The sequence below is a fragment of the Notamacropus eugenii genome, chromosome 3 (assembly GCF_028372415.1).
Source record: "Notamacropus eugenii isolate mMacEug1 chromosome 3, mMacEug1.pri_v2, whole genome shotgun sequence".
NCBI lineage: Eukaryota > Metazoa > Chordata > Mammalia > Diprotodontia > Macropodidae > Notamacropus > Notamacropus eugenii.
The window spans coordinates 317,657,769-317,679,602 of record NC_092874.1 but is presented as its reverse complement, the minus strand read 5'-3'; the positions used below and the strand labels follow the sequence as shown (position 1 = coordinate 317,679,602).

Below are 21,834 nucleotides of genomic sequence, written 5' to 3'. Positions count from 1 at the left end.
GTGAGACTGCAGAAAATATAACAGAGTTAAAATGAATTAAACAGAAAGACTTTTGCCCTTTCGGGTTAGTTTTTGATCATGACAATGACTGGGATGGTCTCTTTTGAGGAAAAGCACTCAGGGCAATAAAAAGACTCAGAATTCCAGTTCCCCACATTCCTCACTTTATGGTATTGAGGTTTGAAGCTATATAAGTAAGTTGGCTATTTTCAGTAACAGTGAAAACCTGTTAAGATTTAACTTCCTATAATGCACCAAGCTCAGCATGTTCAGATCTTCCTTAAATGCTGCAGAACTATTACATAGGAGATTTCCATTGTTAGGTGTTCTATTTGTGTAGAGAAGGAAGAAATGCAATACTAAGTATTAGAACCATCGATTAAATAAAATAGGAGGGAGGAAAGAATAAAAAGAGGGAAACAGAGGAAGAAAGATAAATAAGAAAGGGAAAAGGAAGAGAGGAATCAGAAAGAAGGAAGAGAGGGCAAAGAATGAAAAAGATAAAAAGAAAGGGCAAGTAGGGGAGGGGGCTGGGAAAGGGTAGAGAATAAGTAGGGAAGAGTCTCAGAGGGTTGGAGTGCCTCAGGGAACATCTAATCCTCCCCTCTTTGGCCTCAATTTTATAAAGAAGGAAACAAATCCAAGGTTTGCCCCCAGATCATACAATACAACACATTAGTGGTGGAGAGGAGAGTAGACTCAGGTCTTCTGACTCCCAGTTCAGTTCTTTCCCACTGTACTTCACTACCTTTAAGAATATATATATACATAGAGAGAAGAAGAAGAAGAAGAAGAAGAAGAAGAAGAAGAAGAAGAAGAAGAAGAAGAAGAAGAAGAAGGAGAAGAAGAAGAAGAAGAGTTGTGAGAACTCTTTGCTGAGAAATCTTTTCTTTTCCCTAGAGCTCCTCTACTTGGAAAAATCAAATAAAGGTAGTCAAAATAAAGAAATACCCTAAGTTCCTAGTTAGCTTAAAGAAATATATCTTAAATCTTCACTCCATCTTCTGCTCCCTGTCATGCCCACTACCTGATTTATTTAGCAGCTAGACATCCCAGATGTGGTTCAATTTTCTACTGGTGTGTGTGTGTGTGTGTGTGTGTGTATGTGTAAAATATCATTATGCACTTGTGTACATTTTTTTAATCAAACATCCCAGTCAAAATCTCTGGTCCTGGGTCCTACTTTGTGTTTCTGAAGGAAACTCTCCAAATTGCTCCACTCAAAGTAGTGAGTGGGTTATTCACTGAAGTCTTCCAGTGCCAACAAAGCAGCCATACTCACCTGTCCTGCACTATTTCCATAGGCATTCCATGCCTCTGTCTGCACATCCCTCTTTAATGTAAAGACATGATGTAGACACTGGGAAGCTAACTGGGAAGCTCTGAGCTGGAAACTGTCTGTCCTTAGACTAGAAACTTCACCCACAAATGTAAAGAAAATATTACTAGGTTCTGTGAGCAAAAAAACCTCGACTTATCCCCTTGTACACACACACACACACACACACACACACACACACACACACACACTGCAATCAAAGTGGATAGATAGATAGATCAAAGACAGACAGACAGATAGATAGACAATTAAAGCAGGGAATACATGTATATTCATGGAATCAACACACAAACACATTTAAAATGTTAGGACAGAGGAGTTGGTGAGGAAAGAAGATGGAAAGAAACTGAGGCAGAGAAAAGTAACAAAGGCAGAGACAGTCTCAAGTCAAGTCTTCCAGGTAAAGAGAGGCTTGGACTGGATAGTTTGTAAAATAATGTATAATAGCAGGCACTGTTTTCCTGAAGCTGGGTAATTTATTAAGCCTTAAAAGTAAGTACCAATTAACACATGTAAAGCCAATAGGAAGTTCCACATCCTATTCCATTTTAAATATCTTCTAGCTATATCTTGAGTATGAGAGGGTGTGAGAAAGTGAGGTAAGAGAGATTTGGGGGAAAGAAATTTTAGTAATTAAAAGTAATACATCAGAGAATAATGTGTAGACACAAATCAGGATTCCTATACTTAATGTGTTCTCTCATTTCAACCAAAGGAAGTGTAGCCTTCAAGCTAATGGTATAATTTAAAATGTGCCCTGTTCAATAAGGGTTAAAGAATATGTGTCTAGTCCTTGATCCATGCCCATGTGCATAATGTATTTCTATGTACTCATAGGCATAAGTGTAAACCCACAGGGGGGAAAAAGTCTGCTTTACTTCTGTCTGTGCAATGTGATCCTGCTCAGAATTAGACTTGAACAACTCAGATCAAATGAAATAATCTTTCCTAGCTATTTAACTGTTCTTGACCTCCCAATATGAAATTTAGTAAATCTGGGATTTTTTTAATGACTTCCCATCATCCTTCCCTTCTTTCTGTATACATGAGTATATATGCACAAATACATATACAACGATTTCCTTAATTGCATACTCTAGGAAAGGATACTTCCAAATACTTTTCCTTATGTTATTGGATAAATTGAGCCCACATCCCCAATTCCCTATCGAATAAAGAAATCCTGATTCAAAGCTTTATTTCTATTGCTGTCATCATTCATTTGGTGTGAGACATCCTTTACCTTCTACCAGTAGAAACTAGAAAGTAAACTCATTCGTCATATCGATGTGAGTAGGAGATTGACCCTGAAACCTATCTTCTGAGTTTTTAAAAGGAAAAGTTATTTGTATACTACTCTGTCTGGGTCAACTCTTCTAGTCCTAGAGTTTACAGGGCTTTAAATTCTCTGGGGGTGTTAGCCAAGATAGTTCAGTTGAATTGCTCCATCCTTTAAAGAAGAGACATTGATTAAATGTTCTTACAATATTGGGGTGTTAAAGGTGAAGAACTTGCTCTTTAATTAACTTTGTGTTCTTCCAGAACCATGGAAGTAGGAAGAGATGCAATGGGAAATAAGGGAACTAAACAGAGGAGAGCTCCTTTTCTGAGCTCCGAATGCACTATTTGGATCACTATTGACTGTGGTGCCAATTCTTTCAAGCAATTCAAGGCAACTCTTTGGCTGCATATTTAAGCTAACAAGCAATTAAAGTCAAATCCCCATTTGTTTCTTCCATGAATAAAGGCATACAACATAAGAGGCATAAGATGCCAGAATAGTATTTACGAGAGAGAAGTGGTAGACAGGCGTAGGTGTGTGGACCTGCAATAGCCCTAAAGAAAGATAGCCAGATTGAGCAGTACATATTGATAGCATATTATGTTTATTCCACTTGTAACTATATCTCCTCTCCTCAAACCAAAGTGATAAGCTAATACAAATACACTAACGCTATATAAACAGAAAGAAATCCCTACAAGGGTTTACAGCCTTTCCCTCCACCTCAAGGATAAATTAGAATACATTTGTTGTGCTTAACACAAAATCTGGGCATGGAAGATATTACATTTCTATCCAGCAGTTACAAACATCATTTATTTTGGGCTGTTTAAATTTCATATATCTTTTTCTGCAATAATCTCAAAGAGTAAAGATATTTGCTTAGATCATTTCTGTCTCAGAGTCTAACTGTGCTAACTCTGCATCCCTTAGAAAACTTCCCTCATCTTGGTTTTGAAGGTGAAAAGAAAGCAGACAAATAACTGGAGTGAGCCCTAACAGGGTAAGACGTAGGTCAGAGACAAGGCCATGGCTTCCGGTCCCAGAAATAAAGAAAGAGAAAACTTTGAATTAACTCTTCCACCAGGCAAGGGAAAATCATGCAAATCCATTTTGTTCAGTGGAATGTGCTTAGTCAAAAAAGAACCCCACTGGGCTGGGAAATTAAAACAGAAACTTCTCCCCTGGCTTCTCTTTCACTGGCACATTACATCACTCTCCTAAAAATAGTTGGCAAATACTTATTTAAAATTATTTTTAAAGTATGAAGATCCCCATCCCTCTCTCCTTAAAGCACTTTAGGATAGATTTATCATTGTTTGAGAGAATGTTGGAAAGAGGCTCTCAGTCACCAGGCATTTCCTACATTTATGCTCCATCTGCATGAGTTAACACAAAGAGAAGTCCAGCAAAAAAAAAAAAAAAATGGATTTGCCACTGATATTAATGGTGATTTCTAATTTTTTCGCTTCAAAGACCTCCTCCCCATTTAAGCATATGCCTGTTTATTTAGGTCTACCCTTTTCACAAAACAGTTACATCTTTTAAAATATAAAAATGTCTATTATTTAAGTTGCATCGTATTTGTTGACCCAGGATTCTTTTTTTTTTTTTTCACATGTCCTGAAGTAAGATAGTATCCTCCAGCCAGGAAAATATACTTTTCAGTTTGTCTGTCCTTTTCTGTATTCTTGGACCAGGACACCTTGCCCAGTGTTCCCCCTCTAATATTGTTTATGCTACAGATAAAGGTAGATATAGGAAAGGGGAGGTTAAGGAAGTAAGCAGGAAGAAAAAAAGTAAACAAGAGAAAGAAGAAGAAGAAAAAGAAAAGAAAACCATACAATCTTCGCCATTGCATTTTACAACGTCAAGATCTTAACTCAAAAGGCGGCAGAGCCCAGGAGGGAAATGTGATTAGTTCTAGTTTATATTTCCTTGAAATCTCTAGATCTAATCCAGCGTTTAACTCACCATGAGAGGAGATGTCATTTCACATAACACTGTGTTAATGGATAAATCTTCCCCAAATCTCTCAACCACAACAAATCTCGAGCCAAACGCATTACACACAATCTGCTAACTTCATGGCTAAGTCTAGGGCTAGAGCTTTGCCATGCCAGCGCTGCTTTGCATGACTTTAACCTTGCCGGATTAGTACCGTATCAGAAGAAGAAATATAGTAATTCTCTCTTTCAAAATGCTAGAGGGATAGTACTTTTATATATTGAATACGTGCACATATGTATACAAGTATGTATATGCGTGCTTTATATATACATACATATATGCATATGTATTTATTTCTACATATAGTAGAAAGACAGTCGAGCCTAACAACTTGAGTTTGATCTCAGCATTTGTTAAGGGGAGGTGGGTAAAAAAAAAAAAAAAAAAGGACCCCACCACTTGACCAGTTCTCTTTAAAAGGGGACTTGACTAACAATGACTTTACACAATTTTAACACCCTCCCTTCAAATTACGAGATGTTGTTTTCATTCCTAAACATTGTTCTTCCAGTGTTTGCCCGTCCTGCCTGCAATTTCATTTGTACACACTTAAACTGAGGCGTAGTGACTCTAGTTTGACACATTTCTGCAACTTTGTAGCGGAAACTTCTCAGACTTAACTGGAAAAAGAAAAGAAAGGAAAAGGAAAAAGAAAAATGGGAAAGAGGTCTGTCAGAAGGGAGTCATCAAACAGTGTTGTTTGTGCTCCCTTACCAAGATCTCATTGTTAATTGATCGCCTTAAATCTAAATGTGAGATTTTAAAATCTGTTGCAATCAAAATAGTGGATAGATCTTACTTGATTTAATGTAAAATAACAAATAATCTGTACAGGAAGGCTTTTTTAAAAAAAAAAATGTATTGCAGGTCAAACATCTAGCTGATATTTACTGACTTTCTGAAGTAACAAGAGCAAAAAAATTTTAAAGAATAATAATAATTCTAATGGCAACAGTGGTATTTTAATGCCTTCTATGTACAGCAACAAAATGAAAAGGGAAAGAATATTTGTTTTTGCGTTCAAATGATAGTAAAAAGGATATTCTGAAAGTTGCTCTCAAGGATGGAGGCGTAATTAGGGGGAGAAGCTGCTTCTGTAGTTTCTCTGGACTCCCATCTCTTTGCCCTCATTTATTGGAAGGTTCTATTTTTTTGGGTTTTTTATTTTTTTATTTTTTTTGAGGAGCAAGTCAAGTACATCTCGGCTCACTACTTGATGTCTACAGACATTACCTATCTCCTAGCCCCATTTAATAAACCCTGGAGATGCCTTGCGACCGATGGAAAGGTGTGGTGAGATTGGTCCTAAATGAGAGAGAAGTGAACTAGCAGCCTACTTACTATGCATTGCTGCAAACGGGTCGTGCTTACAGTGTATTTCCATCGGAGCGATCCACAGCTTGAGTCAGAAGCTTTTTTTCAGATGAGATCACGACCACCTTGCACCTACTGCAAAGATCTCTCTCGAGCCAACAACAATAAGAAGAAATTTTGTATGTATTTTTAAAATCCCTTTGAAAATTGCAAAGTCTGGTTATTTCTTAAAGTAAAAGGAGAAAGTGATTGGGAGGGGGCAATCACTACGGTAAGGAGTTGCTGATAGAATTAGCGGTGGTATAGAATTATGTCCCCAAACTCCTAAGGAGGCACTGCAAGATTATTTTTTTCAGACGTAAGCTTGAAGACAGAGGCGGCCGAGTCAGGTCGATTTTTTCCCCCAGAAAAAAGTATCAAAACGCCATACGCATGTCACAAAAAAGGGAAACCCCAGGCACCTGACCCAGAGCTTCTTCCGTGGCAGTTGTCCAAAGTCGGAGGTCACCTGCAGCAATCCAGATATTGTGGACCTTGTTTTTTAAAGACGTATTTCTCCAAAGAAATATAGTTAGCATTCGAGGTCATAAATATACCAAAGAATGACCTGGAATCAGTCTTTTTGTTGGGGGCTTAATTTGTTTGCTATTCATACATGTAGGGGTACTGGGGAAGATAAGAAGAGAGAGCTGTTCGGCGGTTGGCCTGGTGGTGGGTTTATGCCTTTGTGATGACAAGATTGTAAAGATTTCCAGAACACAACTGGGCATTAAAAAACACGATTGCAACAAAACCTTTTCGTATACATCAGCTTTAACAAGGGATGTTGTTTAGAAGGCAACAGTTCTGAAGACAAATCAGAACCGCTTAGGTCTCAGATCCTCTTTTTTTTTCCTTCCAATTTATACTGAGGTCCATGGCAAGGCTCTCTCTCTCTCTCTCTCTCTCTCTCTCTCTCTCTCTCTCTCTCTCTCTCTCTCTCTCTCTCTCTCCCTCTCGTTTCTCTTTCTCTCTTCCTTCTTGTTTCTAAAAACTTATTCTAGGGCCTCAAATGGACACTTGAAAATGGACCCGAGAGAACCGAGAAGCTTGGAATGAGTCCAATAGAAGCAACAGAGGTGAATTCTTAACATCCCAGCAGAGGAGTTACTAGAGAGAAGGAGAGCTGGAGAAAATGGGGACGTTCTTTAATTTCTGCCATCCATAGGCACACACACACACACACACACACACACACTCACACTCACACTCACACACTTTCACAGGCACCAGGCAGGGCCTCAGGGGCAGAGAAGGTGCTCTTGCTATGCAAGAGAGTGACAGGGCTGAGAACGCTGTCCTTGACTGCCCGGGTCCCGGCGGATGCGGGGCTGGTCTATGGCTTTAAAGTTTCTTAGGCGCCTGCTGCAACCGCAGCGCTCCCTCGTCCTCCACCACCGTTGGAGAGTTGCGTCGTTCCGAGAGGTCCCGGCGGCTGCTTCTCTTTGCGCTCCCCGAGCCGCGGACGCCCAGACCGGGCCGACTCCGGGGCCGCCTGCGGGGAGTCGGTCCCAGCCTCTGAGCGACGAGGGCCGGCGGGGCAGGTTGGCCCCCTGCGTCGGCTCCAGGGATCCAAACCTCCGTCCTCGCTCGGTGCAGGTCCTCCAGTCCTCCCCGGGCTCTCCCGACTCAGCCCCGGCTTCCCCGGTCCTCCTCCTGCGCCGCGAGCCGCGCGATGCCCCCCGCGGAGCCCGGGTTGGGCGGCGGGCCAGGCGGGGTTCGGTGTGTCAGCGCCTCCGCTGCTCCCGCCGCCGTCGCCGGCGCCGTCGCCGCCGCCGCCGCCGCTGCTGCTGCTGCTGGTCCTGGCGCTGGCGCTGATGCTTCGCCCTCCGGCTACTCCACGCCCATAGTGCAGAAACGCGCTTCCCGGGACCGGCTTTCAGGACCCGCTGCATGTGGACAGCGCTGCCGGGGGCTCAGCCTCGGGGGTGGAGGGAGCCAGCCCGCCCAGGGGGGGGGGGGCGTGGGGGGGCGGCCCGTCAATCAAGGCCGCCGCGGCCAATCCGCGCCTCCCGAGGCGCGCCCGGCCCGCGGTCTGGCCGCATTGGCTGAAGCGCTGGCGGGCTCCGCCTGATTAGCCACCGCCGGAGCAATGGGGGAGAGCGGGGGGCTGGGCTCTGGCGGGGCGCGTTCATTGACAAATGCGAAGGGCGTAGTGAGAGGGAGAAGTTGGGCAGCCCAGAGCTGGGGAGGAAGGAGGGAGAGAGGGGAGGGGGTGGAGAAGGAGGCCGAGAGCCGCTGCAGCCCGGGATCCCTAGTGGCCCTTATGCACTGCCTCCCTGTGCTCCAGGCTGGCCGGGAATGCCATGCCAGGGAGAAAGATGGATCTCAATCGAACCCTGCCCTGTGGCCCATGATGCCCGCAGCGCGGTCCGCACTTCCATCTTCTCCCTAGCGCTGCCAGTCTGTCCTGGGCGCACACACAGCACCGAGCCTTCCCAGGAAGGACATGTTTACAAAGAGCAGGGAGAAGGGGACTTTGAGGACTGTCGGAGGTTTGTTTTTAAGTAAGTAAAACTGAGTGCCATCCTTCCTTCCTTAGTCTAAGTCACGCACCCCAAAAGCTGGAGGCAGCGAGGCCTCTGGGACCTTTATCATTGGTGTCAATGCTGATAATGAATAAGATGCACTCTGAAGCCGGGTCCATTCAGTGTTCTTCAGAGTTCACAGCCCCTGATTCGGAGAGGATTTTTCTCTGTAACTGCCCCCCCTACACACACACACACCTTTCAAATAAAAGACACACCCCTCCAACCGCACCCCACCCCCAGTCTCATCACCTTAGTAGGAAGCTAATGAAATGGTAACAAAGAGCATGACGATTTTGTTTAAAAAATAGGCACTTTTATAGAAGTCACAGAAGGGTGCTCCCTTTTCTATAGTGAACTCTGAAATGAGAGTGTGTGATAATGATCATTAAATACGGAAGAAGCTCGCTGCCTTTCCTGGCCTCCGCTCCTACAGCAAATGGCATACTCACAAAAGAGATTGGACACAGTTCATTTTTCTTCTGGTTATTATTCAGCCTTCATGAAATCTATAGTTATTGCCGGGTATATTTTCAGATGCCTGACAGACTTCAGAATCAGTCTCCCTTCTCTCACGTTCTCCGTCTCCCTTTAGATAATTTTGTGCATCATCAATTCCATGTTGTGTAGATGTATATGTGGCTGGAGTTTCAAGCTTAATACATAGGCAAGCATTTGCCAAAGTGGGGGGAAAAAACTCATTCAAAAGCTACTACTGATTCCACCATCCTATCTACTCCCAGTGTATTTTTGAAAAATCAGGTGAGATGAAAGGCAGGATGGTGAAGTGAATAGTGAGCAAGCCTGGAAGAAAACCTGAACTCAAATTCCTGCCTCTAACTCTAAACTGGCTGTATGACCCTGGGCAAGTCACTTAAGCTTAATGCTATAGGCAACTCTCAGATTAAAAGCAAAAAATGTGCGATGTCTGAGAGAAAGTTTTCTCACCAAAGAGCTCTTCCTAGCAGTGAAAACACAGGCCAAGTCCCTATCCTACTTGAAACAAATATCACAGTAAGAGATAGAGGATAGAGAGCTGAGTTTGGGGTCAGGTTTCAAGTCTTGTGTCTCATACATAATGGCAGTGTTCTCTTTGGCAAATCACTTAACCTCTCTGCACCCCCAGGCAACTCTGACACTAAAATTTGCAGACACATAATCCATCGACAACAGTAGATCGTTTCTACATCAAAACAGTTTCTACACCAGATCTCCCAAACTGATAAAAAAGAGATCTAGGACCAAAGAAAAAAGGTATTTCTTTTACCTGAAATAAAAGATAGTCACAACCTATGTAGATTAGAAATGTTTATTTTGCTTTTATGAGATTGAAAGACAAAGCTAAAGCCAAGAGATTCCACAAAGTGGCTAGACATTCTAAAAGATCTCCAAGGAAGCGTTAAATAGTTTCTACGTACATAAAGGCAAAGTTGACTTTTTTCTTGTCTTATTTCTCAATCTGTCAGAATCCTCAGTATAAATTTATACTCCATGGAAGAAATCTAGCACTAAAAGTAGATCTTAGCATGAGAGTTCTTTTAAAATACCGAAGCAATGAAATTAATATTCCCTGAGTAATGTTCCTTGATCTTCACGTTATGATTTCTTACCAAAATAATTGAAAATTAAGTAAACATCTTTATATTCTAAATATGAGTGAGGCCTATAAGGTGAAAATAAAAGTCATGAAATCACTACTTGAGATGAACCATTCTATCTTTCTGTGTCTGTCTCTATCTCTTATTTATCTGTCTCTTCCCTGTAGCAACCTCTTCCACCTGCATTCCCACTTCCAAACATCCAACCCAACCCCCCACAAAAAAAAACCCAGATTGTCATTTCCTCCTGCTTTATTTTTTCCAATTTAGAGCAATGAAGAGTTGTTTGTTTTTTTAAGTTGTTCTGATGTGTGTGGTCACTGAGACCTCTAAACTACAGCCAATCCTTCCCGGAAGCTTCAGATACAAATAAAAATGTTTGGGCTCAAAAGCCCATCTGCGGTTTTACAATATTGTCTCCTGTTCTGAGGACGTTTCTGAAAATAGAGAAGTATGTGATTTATTGTCCTTGTGAGTATTGTATGCACTTAATTCTACCCCCACTCCCACCCCCCGTAAAGTCTAGGCTTCACTACTATATGAAATTATCAATAGCAATAACAAAAGAATCCCTTCTATTTCCCAACTCTATTTTAATGTTCAGTGGTTACTTTAACATTTAGCTTTCCTTAGCCTTTTGAAAAGGCTAGTCTTAGATTTGGTCTGAGCCTCTGCCATACTCTTTTTCTTTGAAGCTAGTGGACAAATAGAATTTAAATAGTTATGCAGGGTTTGTTTTGGGAGGAACATTTTTCTCACAAAAAAGATGTCATCTTAGTGGCCCCTCTCCTCAAAAAAAAGAAAGGCATTTTGCAGTGAAGAAATGCAAGAAAACCTCCTAGATGCAAAGGTGAATGACGTCCAACAGGGCCTGCTTCTTAAAAGCACAAACTTCTCCAAAGGCACAAACTTCTGTAGAGTGTGAATTCTTTGCAAGAGACTGGGATGCACAAGTGAACAACAGTTTTCCAAAATCAAGTTGGTCAAAGCCAGCCCAGCTATTTGATTTCTTTCTCCTGAGGCAGGTTCCTTTATGTGTCCTCTTGTCTACATATTAGTTGACAGGTTTACAGGACATACATTTGTACATTCAGAACACAAGTTAGCCTAAAGGGGTGAGGTGGAAGGGAAAATGGGCTATGGGAGCAATGAAATCAGCAGGAGATCTTCCCTGCCAAGGGCCTGAGAAATCTTACTGAAAGAAACCCTAAGCCTTTCACCCCACGCCTTCGAAGAGAATGCCTTCTTGATCCTCCTTGGGATGAGTCAGACCCTGAGCTAAGCATCTCCACTCTCTTCTGAAGGTTATTTGTCATGGACATCTCTTGTTTTCCTAGAAGTCCTGAATCCCTGGCCTCTGAAGATTCTCTACTGCTAGCTAAAGGTTGGCTTGAACAAGACCTTGTAGCTTTATCTTTGAGAACTGCTGTTCCAGTAAACCCTTTCCACTGAGGATCTGAGTCTCAGACTTCTTTTAGTCACCAGAAGAGGAAGTATTTGTCAGAAGCAAAGCAATAGCAAAATGGGGATGGGGATGGGGTTGGTTTCTATTCTCTCCTTCAGCCTTGCTTCTAATGGGGATGGGCCTGGGTGTATGTGAGAGGGGAGTTGAACTTGGGTGGGCTGCATTTTTAAAATTTGGTTTTGAAGATAGATGTCACCTGATAACATTAACTGTTATGTTTCTCTACATAATTCTCTGGTGACCTCAGTACGAAGTAGGGGTTAGGGTTAGGAGACTAAAGTGATTTCCTGGGTGACGGAGAGGAGAGGAGATGCCACCTAGACAGTATTATTTCCTTTGCAGATCCTTTCTTCTTGCATCCCAGATTTGTGACTTTGCAGGACCATCCCAGCAATCTATGCCCACCTTAGGGAAATGTCCTTCAAGCTGCTACTGCAGTCTCTGTCTGCGCCCGGCAGAGGGAGTTTCCAATCTAATATTCAGTGCACAGATCAGTCTAGCAGGTTTTTTACCAGAGGTGGGGGAAGGGGTAGCCCTTCTTCTCCCCCTCTGTTAGATGTTTAGATTTGCCCCAGATACATTGGTGCAGTGCCATCTTCACAGGGATTGGACTTTGATCTGAGGGATTTTACCACTAGCTCTCCCTAGGATTTGGAAAGAGGTGCTGGGGAATACTGCCTAGGACTCTGCAGGATGGTGACACTTTGAGTCAGATGCTTTAATTCTCCACCTTTTACCTTCCCTCCTCTTTTCTGCCCCATTTTTTTGCCATGAACTTTCTCCAGGAAGCAAGAGGGATGAATTCTGACTATAAGAGGAAGAGAGAGAGAAACATGAGTTCTTATTGTAAGCCTAGCTATTCCCTACCTTGGCATTGCAGCCTTAGAAGATTCCTTAATTTAACCAGGCCCTTTATTGAAATGGTACCCTTCAATAACCGCGTTTCATCCATAATTGTATTACTGTTACTTATAACAGTGGTAGCAGGTGTAGCATTATTTCATGACTCTTACCTAGGCTTGTGCAACATGAACAAAGCCTAGGTCTCCTATGCTTTTTACTGGAGTCTACTCCTATGGAAAGGGAAACACTATGAAGAAGTCTGATCCTGACTGAAATATGTCATCCCATACAGAATCTTAGACTTTCCCATAATGCAGGTGTGTCTTACTTCAATAGATGTCTGGCCTGGTTTAGTCTGTAAATCAATTTATGTGAATTGAATCTTAAGTACCAAAAGAACTCGTGGTTGAAAGGAATCTTGTGTTGAAAATTTTTTTTAAATCCATCACCTTCATAGCTCCTTTACTTATTCTGCCCACACTCTAAATCTCTCAATCGCGATCTATTTATACTCCAATTGATATAGTGGAAAATGAATTAAACTTTCCTCCCATGCCTGGAATTCTCTCCCTATTATCTCTGCCTCTTCTCTTTCCTGGCTCCCTTCAAATTCCAGCTAAAATGCCACCATCTTTCCCAACATTCATTGTTGCTAGTGACTTTGCCATGTTGATTATCTCCTATTTATCCTGCATACATCTTCTTCTGTATAGTTGATTATATGTTGCCTCCCTATTCAACATCCTTCAGAACAGGAATGGGTTTTGGGGTGGTTTTTGTCCATTTGAATTTTTTTGGTTTTGTTTTTATTTTGCCTCTCTTTGTATCCCTAGGACTTAGCCCAGTGCTTGGCACATAGTAGATCCTTAATAAGTTCTTGAGTGACTAGAAAAACCTGGCTTCCAGACTTCTCACTGACTGTGTGGACTTGAGTAAGACATTTAAACTTTGGGGAACTCATTCACACTCATCTTTAAAACAAGAATAATAGTACTTACATTCACTGATTTCACAAAATTGTTGTGATAAACAAATGAGATCAGGTATGTGGGAGGCTGAGGCCAAAATAAATGTAAACCTGTAAAAAATATAGGAGGCATCACATTGCCATAGAACTGTTCTCCAACTGAAAAGTGTCCCTAAGTAGACTTGCAGGTTTCTTGAACACTTGGATCATTAATTCTCATTCATTTTCCACACTGTGCTCTTTACAGTAACACTTAGTATGTCTTTGGAGCTTAATAAATACTGGAATCACCAATTTATCTACTTTGTACATCCTAATTTTCATCAAATGGGGCACATCTAAATGGCTTCGTGCATAGAGTGATGGAGTCAGAAAAATCTGAATTCAAATCCTACCCCAGGCATTTATTTAGCTGTATGACCTTGGACAAGTCACTTAACTTCCTTCAACCTCAGTTTCCTCTTCTGTCAAATAGGTATAAAAATAGCACCAACTTCAAAGGGTTATTATGAAAGTAGGACAAGAGATTTTATTTCTTCTGGCTTTTGCTGAAAGTCTGTGGTTCCTAAACTCAGAATCACCCAATGTGCATTCCACCCCATCCCCTCTAAAAAAGAAGCAAAGTTCTAGAGTTCCTTAGGTATCTGCAAATCTTAGGTACTGCAAAAAAAAAAAAAACGCTAGCTATTGTTGTTATTATTATTTTTAAATCAAGATTGCTCTCATCCTGTTTATTGTCAGACATCTTTGAAGATTTATTTAAGGAACTTTGTGCCAACTTCTTGAAAGATAAGATATTCTTAGGATACTTAACTAAGGTCATTGGTGTGAAGAACTGTGCAAACTATAAAATAGCTGCACAAGCGAGAGGGATTATTGTTCCTTAAGGAAAGATTTCCTCTCAGTATTGATCTTCTCTTCCTCCTCAGTTCAGTTTGGAGATCCCTCTGTTGCTGGGGGAAGGTGTCGGTGTTCAGCAGTGGTGATGAAAAGGGATGCTTGTTGTGAATATTTCCTTAATAATCTTAGTCTAGCTCAAAAGGATTGGAAGCAGAGGCTAGAGATAGAATGCCAGAACCAGTCTTTCCCTCTCCTACTGCCGCCATGAGCCAACTACTACATTAATACTTTGGTTGAATTTTTTTACTATTATTTTTAAAGGTTTAGTTGAATCTTTCTTCTTCCCCTCCCACTCCTCCCCCACCTCCCCAAACATTCTATTCCAGACGTAAACTAGTTGACGTGACTTCTGCTTTGAGTTTATATTTTTCCCCTACCTGTACATCCTATGTGCCAGAAATACCAAACACTGGAACTCAACTTTGACTCTCAGATTCCTCAAGAGAAACATAAGAATTATAACAACATCTGCCTTTCAGGGCAGTTGTAAGGATCAAATGATAATAAAGCGCTTAGCGTAGTGTCTGGCACACAGTAAAGTCTATTCTATTCCCTTCCCTTCCCCAGTCTACCACTGATCCAGGGTGATGTGTCTGTTTTTAAGCACGGAAAGTTCAGGGGACTTCTCCTGCTTTCCCCACCCCACTCCCCAGCCCCTACACACAATCTTTTCTGCCAAGTATTCCCACCGTACACACCTGCTATAGGGTATCACCGCCCTCACCCAATCTGAGTAACAAGGCAAGAAAACTTCGAACTCAAAAAAAGGATTCGTTGAAAATACTTTTCCAGTGTCTCCTGAGAAAACGAAAGTAGGGCAAGGGATTCTATTTCTTTGGACCTTTGCTGAAAGTCTATGGTCCCTAAACTCGGAGAGCTGAATATATGTCCCACCGCAAGCCCTCCGAAAAAGAAACAGTTTTAGGGTTTCTTAGGTGTCTATGTCAAGTTTGTTTTAAGTTTGTGAAGAACAGAGATTGTTTGGATTCTTCAATACCCACCCCCCCAAAAAAGTTTCCATATCTTTGTGCTTGGAAGAGTTCCTTGTTCCTTGACTTGCATGCTTTAAACGTGGTATGTCTCTGTCTCTGTGTCTCTCTGTGTCTGTCTGTCTGTCTGTCTCTCTCATCACCGTGTACCTCTCTCTCTGTCTCTGCTTCTGTCTCTGTCTCCGTTGTTTCTATGTCCCTCTCTCTGTCTCTTTATCTTCCGATCTCTGTGTCTCTCTCTGTCTCTGTCCATCGTCTGCTCATATTCAGTCCCAATTCGTCCACTGGATCTTTTCATTTTTGCCGGGGGTGGAGGTTGGGGAGGTGGGGCAGAGTAAAAGAATCCAAGCGTCGAACCAAATATTCCAGTTTGGACTGAAGGAGAATGGGTGACAAATTTTGGACTCGTCTAGTCTACCTGCTTTTCTTCTTTCATCAAACTACCACCACCAAAAGTTGTCTGGAAAAAAAGCTTAAAAACCGCTAACTTCTCCAAGCAGAAATTCTATTGTACTCTGAGTTGGTTTGTTTCTTCGTGTGTGTGTGTGTGTGTGTGTGTGTTTTCTTTAAAAAAAAAAATGTGGGAAGACGTGTGCTATTATTTACCATCTTTCTCAGAACTCAGACCTAAAGCAGAAGCCGGAGATGCACGTGGTAACCTCCAATTTACCAACCCCCTCCTATCTTCCTTATCCTCTTTTTCCCTCTATCCACCCCCACGTCCCCAGGCTGCCGAACTCCGGGACTAAAAAGTGATAGCTAATCATTGGGTTCCTGGGAAATTATTGGATCAGAGTGTGTGCTCTGTGTTTGCTAAAGAACAATGAGCCTCAGAGATCTGCTTTAGCGATTATTTGGAACGCTCCGCAGTTTGCTATATTCACAATAGTGGTTGAGGTCCAGCTTTGGGTGAAATGGCAACAACTGGTCTGTTCTTCCCCTTAAAACTATATAGGATAAATAATGCAGGGAGCATTATAGGACTCCGTGGTCACTCTCTAGCCTCCGTCCTCCTTTTACTCCCTAGAAACGATATAGGGTCTAGGAGTCCTGATGAGTGATTATGTAAACCCACCCAGGATGGGAGAAGCTGAGAGTGGAAGTGTGGTCCCCACGTGTGTCCGACCAGAGAGTGTTTGACAGCGAGATTTGATCTGAAAGTAAACAATTCTATAGATTATTTCACGGGTCACAGAGAGGAAAAGCACCTCCCTTAACAGACTGCTTAGATTCAGTGACCTGTCAGGCACCAGGAGACCAGGGTGTCCATCAGTACCACGTTACCCCTGAGCGAGACTCAAAAGAGACTAAGCTAAGCCTCCCCTCCCCTTTCCTCTCCCCAAACTGTCTCCCTCTACTTCGTCCTTTTCTTCCTTCTGGCTGATTCCCCTTGCCAGAGAGAGTTAGGAAATTGCTAACTCTAATTCATCTCAATGCATTCTCTAATTCTTTTGCCTCTTTCTCATGCCACCCCTCCAAACAAAGAGAATTTGAAAGCCTACAAAATTTTAGGCATTTCTGGGATATATATTATTGGTCAAAGTGATCATTTTTCTGGTTTTAAAGGGGGGGGGGATGCTAATTTTTGAGATTATATGGAAGACAAAGGAGGAAGCCCTGACTCCTACTTTGGCCTGGGTTTTTTTTTTAGGTGGAAAAATGTTTCACACAAGAAGACTTGATTCCACCAGTGAAAGGTGTGACACCAATACAAATCCTAACATGCCAACCCAACCTCACATTATCCCAGCTGAAGTCCCTCATTGATAGTTCTCCCAACTTAACTCACCCTGTGGATGCTAAGGACAAATGCTCTGCCCAATCACTAAATCAGGGGAAGGTTGAAAAGAATTGTGTACTTGATGGCAAGGAATGCCCCAAAAGGACAGAAAAGAGAAAGAAGTAGAGGCCTTGAGAAAGATTAGGGACAGAGGTAAAGCATTAGTATTGACTTGTTTTTTGTGATTCTGGATCTAAGAGACCAGTAAAAGGAAGGAGCTCTGTGGCAGCCCTTAACCATTTCTCTATATTTGACCTAATCCACTTAACACTGACTTCAGCACCTGCAACAGAATTTGCTCCATTGTAAGTGGGTTGAAGCATATAAATACCCCATTCCTAACTCATGACTCAAGCAATTTTGGTTGGGGTGCTAGTGGGAGAGGTTTGACAACTAGGTTTCAGACTAGAAGCATTATTTATTAACTAAGTGAAAATGGCTCCAAGAAAAACTCCAACTTTCATTCCAACCCAAATCCTTAAAATGTGTCATTTTGCTTGAACTAGGAATCTAAACCTCTCAAACTTCCAGTAAGGTCCAACCTATCAAAAGTGAAGTATGAGAACCGTGGAGGGATAGAAGAACAGACAAACTGAGATGGTTACATTTACACACTTTCTAGTTGATGCCTTCTACACCTACTCTCCAATTTTTCCTTCCTCTCCCTTTCAGGTTTGTGGCCTCCTCCCATCACAGGCCACACAATGACCTTACGACCTTTCTCATACAGTTGGACTCAAATCCAGAGGACCCTCCATTCTTCAAACCCCCACACCTTTTCCCTTTTCTTCCTGCCCCAACAACTCTGACCTAGAAGGGGTCAAGTCTCAACCAGCATTTTGCTTCTTTCTCGTTTCCTCCCCTATTCTCAAACAACTTTCTTTCCACTTATTCACATAGGGTCCAGTTTAGTATCCATCCTTACAGGTTGCCTTTATCAACTAGAGGCTCAGGAATGGTGAAAGCTGGGGAATACAAAGCAACACCCATCCATCCCCAACTAAACATACACACTTAAGAAAGGGATGACAAGGTGGGGTGGGGACAGGGGGCAATGAGCTGGGAAGGTCAGGCTGGGGTTTATCACTGGAAATGTCTGCCTGAGCAGCCCAGAAACAGGAAGTAGAGGGGGGAGGGAAGGAGAGACTGGGAGACAGGAATGGAAGAAAGAGCGTTATGGGCTTCTGAAACAGGTCCAAGTGAGCTCAAAGTTGCCCTCCTTTCCCTTCTGGCACCCCCTCCCTTCCTTCTTCCTCGACCAGCCCCATTCCGGTGCCTGCAGCAAAGAGGAATGAAATGCTTATCGATTAAACGATTATTCAGGCGATTTAACTAATAAAAGAGCTCATCGATCTCCTCGAAATCACATTATTTATAGACAGCTTGTCAGTACAAGAGTGCGCCAACAGACACAGATGCCAGGCACTCCAGTGGCTCTATCTGCCGCCCCAACTCCTCCACCAGGATCCACCACTATGAACGCCTGCCCTGCTTCCTATACCCTTTTGCACAGTTAAAAATACATGCCCACTCTCCTCGTGCCCCACACTCCTTCAGGGTCCCTGGCCTTGCTTTTTCCCTTCTGAATCTGGAATCCTAAAAGCTGAAGTCTTTTTTCTTAGCCACAGAACTGCAGTTTGGGTTTGGGAGTAACTGAGAAAGCGATGCCAGGGTAAAGGACGTTGGGAGGTGACTGGGGTGGGAGGTGAGGGTGGGATGCTAGGAACTATTGGGATAAGAAGGGGCCGACGATAGGGACAGTCCTCAATCTGCAGCGAATCTACCTTTCTCTTCTCTCTCGGTCCCCCTCCTCCCTGCCCCTCCCTCGGCCTGTCCTCCCCTCTCCACCTTAGAGCATATACAGCAGGCTGCAAAAGTGACTTTTGTAGTTACTGTACGTCTCGCACGAAATCTTAGACCTGAAATTTTTCCTGTTCTGAAAACGTGTGGAATCATACAGAGACAAGACTAGAGATGCTGCCTTTTCTCCTCTCCTCTCCTCTCCTCTCCTTTCCTTTCCTCTCCTCTCCTTTCTTCTTTTCATCTCTTCTTCCTCTTCCTCCTCTTCCTTCTCTTCTCCCCACCTCTTCCTCTCTGATCCCTCCTTTCTCCTCTTGGATCAGAGGATCCAGAATCATAAAAGCTAGTGTTTTCTCTTAAAAGTTTTCAGGGATTCTCACCAACACCACTCTCCCTCCCTTCCTCTCCCTTCTTCTTCTTCTTCTTCTTCTTCTTCTTCTTCTTCTTCTTCTTCTTCTTCTTCTTCTTCTTCTTCTTCTTCTTCTTCTTCTTCTTCTTCTCTCTCTTGTGTCTCCTTCCCTCCCTACATCTCTTCCCCTCCCCCTCTTCCTCCACCCCTCAACCCCCCCTCCCCATTCTAGTCCTCATCTCCATTACTGTTGCCAAGCGTGCTGCTGAGGCTGATCTCTTATCCTCAAGGCTCCAGTGTTGCACAGAGACCCAAATCGATAGTTGATACCTTTTCTCTCCTCACTTCCTCAGGAAAACCCAATTCAACTTCTGCCCACAGTGAGCTCACGAGTGTCTGGCAGTCACAGTTTGAGTAGAGGAGTCTGCCTAGCCTTGAAGGAACCCCCAGGCCCTGTATGTTGACTTTCCCTTTGAAAATAGTTGCTCTAGCTAATCTCTTGGAGATCCAAAAGATACATCCCAGGCAAAGAGTGATCAATTCAATCCAAATATCTTGGTAAAATGAAAGCACCTGGCTTTTTGAGTCAACATTTGGTTATTCCTAGGAGCTACCATCCCTCAAAAACAGATGAATAAAAACTCCACCAAAGCCATCTCTATCATTTAGCTGAAGTTAGAATTTAGCCCTCTCCTTAACTTTTAGATTCTAGTTATGTAAGTTTGCCTATACACATTATGTTCTAGGATTATTCACATATTTAATCTATAAAATACGTACAGACAATATAAACACTCACATACACACATTTTAATAAACAGAATACAGATACACTATATTATTTCATGAGCATAAGATGAATATACATAATAAAAATCAATACATCTATTTTTACATGCATGCATCTATATCCTATAGGTTTTCATGCATAGACATGTCTTCATTAAATAGACATATCTATATTAAAATATCACAAAACACAAGATATGTATGTATATTTTTAGTATGAATACATCTACACACTATATGTATATACACATGTATACGTATATTTCTTGTCTTTCTATGTATCATATATCATAAATATAATATAGATATATTGCACCTGAACACAAAAAGTCTACATATATTCACATATCTAAATATACATTCAAAAACAACTATAAATCGAGAGATCTGTCAGGATATTTAATGAATATTATGCATGTATAGTAAAACCTGTTTCATAATTATGTATTATAACTCCCTGTAAAAAAGAAACTCAGTCCTACCTGTTCTACCGGTCCTGGAAGTCGGGTAGTTTTTCTCTAATTCCATTCTGATTTTTCAGGACTTGGTGGAATGGACAGGGAAAAAAAGTTTCCACTTTTTTTAGGGTTTTTTTTTTTTTTGTAAGGGGCTGCTTGCAGGTCGGAATAATTCAACTCTTCCGCTCCCCGTCGAGCTTTTGCAGCTGATCACTGAGCTGAAACTAAACGTTTTAGGTGGAAAAAAAAGCCTCCGAAGGAACCGTGAAATGATTAAGGAACTAAAGAGCTTCTCGCCATGTGAGATCATGTCCTGTTCTCTAAAACATCACAAGATGTCCCCAGACGCATCCAAAACCCAAGAAACTCTGACATCGTTTCTAGCAAGAATCAAAGTTTGTTTGCAACCAACTGCCTGAAAGTATGACTTTAGATGTTTACAGAGCACTGTTTGGGAAGCCAAAGAAAGATGACTTTACTATATTGAAAAACAAACAATCCCACCACCACCACCACACATCTAAAGAGCTTTTATAGATTGGGGGTGGAGGGAGACCGTTGCAAAGCGTGGGTGGGGGGTTAGGAGAGGGAAGGATTAATAAACTTTTCAACATAACCGACTCCTACAATCAACAGAAAAGGCGAGCTGAGAGAAACATAGCTGAGCATCATTTTCATCCAGTAGGCTGTTCTGTGGAATGTTATTTCCTACTTCTTCACAATGTGTGTGTGTGTGCGTGTGTGTGTGTGTGTGTGTGTCTGTGTGTCTGTGTGGGTGCGTGTGTGTGTGTGTGTGTGTGTCTGTGTGTAAAGTTAATGGAATCGAAGGAGGTCGAATAGAGGGTTTTAACCTTCCTGGGACTCTATGTCTTTTTATTATCCCATGATGCCATGCATCGTTGTTTAAAACGAGAGAGGTTTTTACTGCAACTCAGTTGTGGTCCAATTTCTTACCTTAGCGAGACAACAGTTTTTCAAAAACGATCGTGAATGAGTAGAAAGCATATAACCTGCTGCGGTGAGCATTTTTTAAAAATAAAATAATATAAATGACTTTTCAAAGAGGAAAAGTAAAAGATATTAAAAATGGAGCTGAGGATTTATATTACCCTAAATTAATTTTAAAAACAAACAAACAAGCAAAAAGTGTGCAGCCCCTTTGTGAATAGCTCCTTAGGACCCACATAATGCTACTGCATAAATCGAAAAGCTCCCTCCTCTCCCCCCAAAATTGCATAGTGTAGATAAAATAAAAATCTCCCTTCCCCCAGAAAAATGTTCATGGTGCCCTCTCTATCTGATCCTCCCCACTTTATTTTATTAAGACCCCTTCATGGGTGGTTTTGGGAATATAAAAGCCAAATTATTATATTCAAATTAATAC

At 42.1% G+C, this 21,834-nt stretch overlaps 1 protein-coding gene across 2 annotated transcripts in view; it reads right to left on the bottom strand.

Annotated features, from left to right (window-relative positions):
* The window catches only part of PAX5 (paired box 5), a 353,987-nt gene extending 333,325 nt beyond the window's left edge, over positions 1–20,662 (bottom strand). Inside the window, exon 1 of one of the 2 annotated variants that reach the window (XM_072596783.1) lies at positions 20,475–20,662. In XM_072596783.1, coding sequence (XP_072452884.1) covers positions 20,475–20,520 — 46 coding nt within the window. In that variant the 5' untranslated portion in view covers positions 20,521–20,662. Of the gene's footprint in view, positions 1–5,972; positions 6,878–20,474 lie in introns of those variants that run through there. The other variant, XM_072596784.1, reaches the window with a different exon arrangement.
* Positions 20,663–21,834: the final 1,172 nt, after the last annotated feature.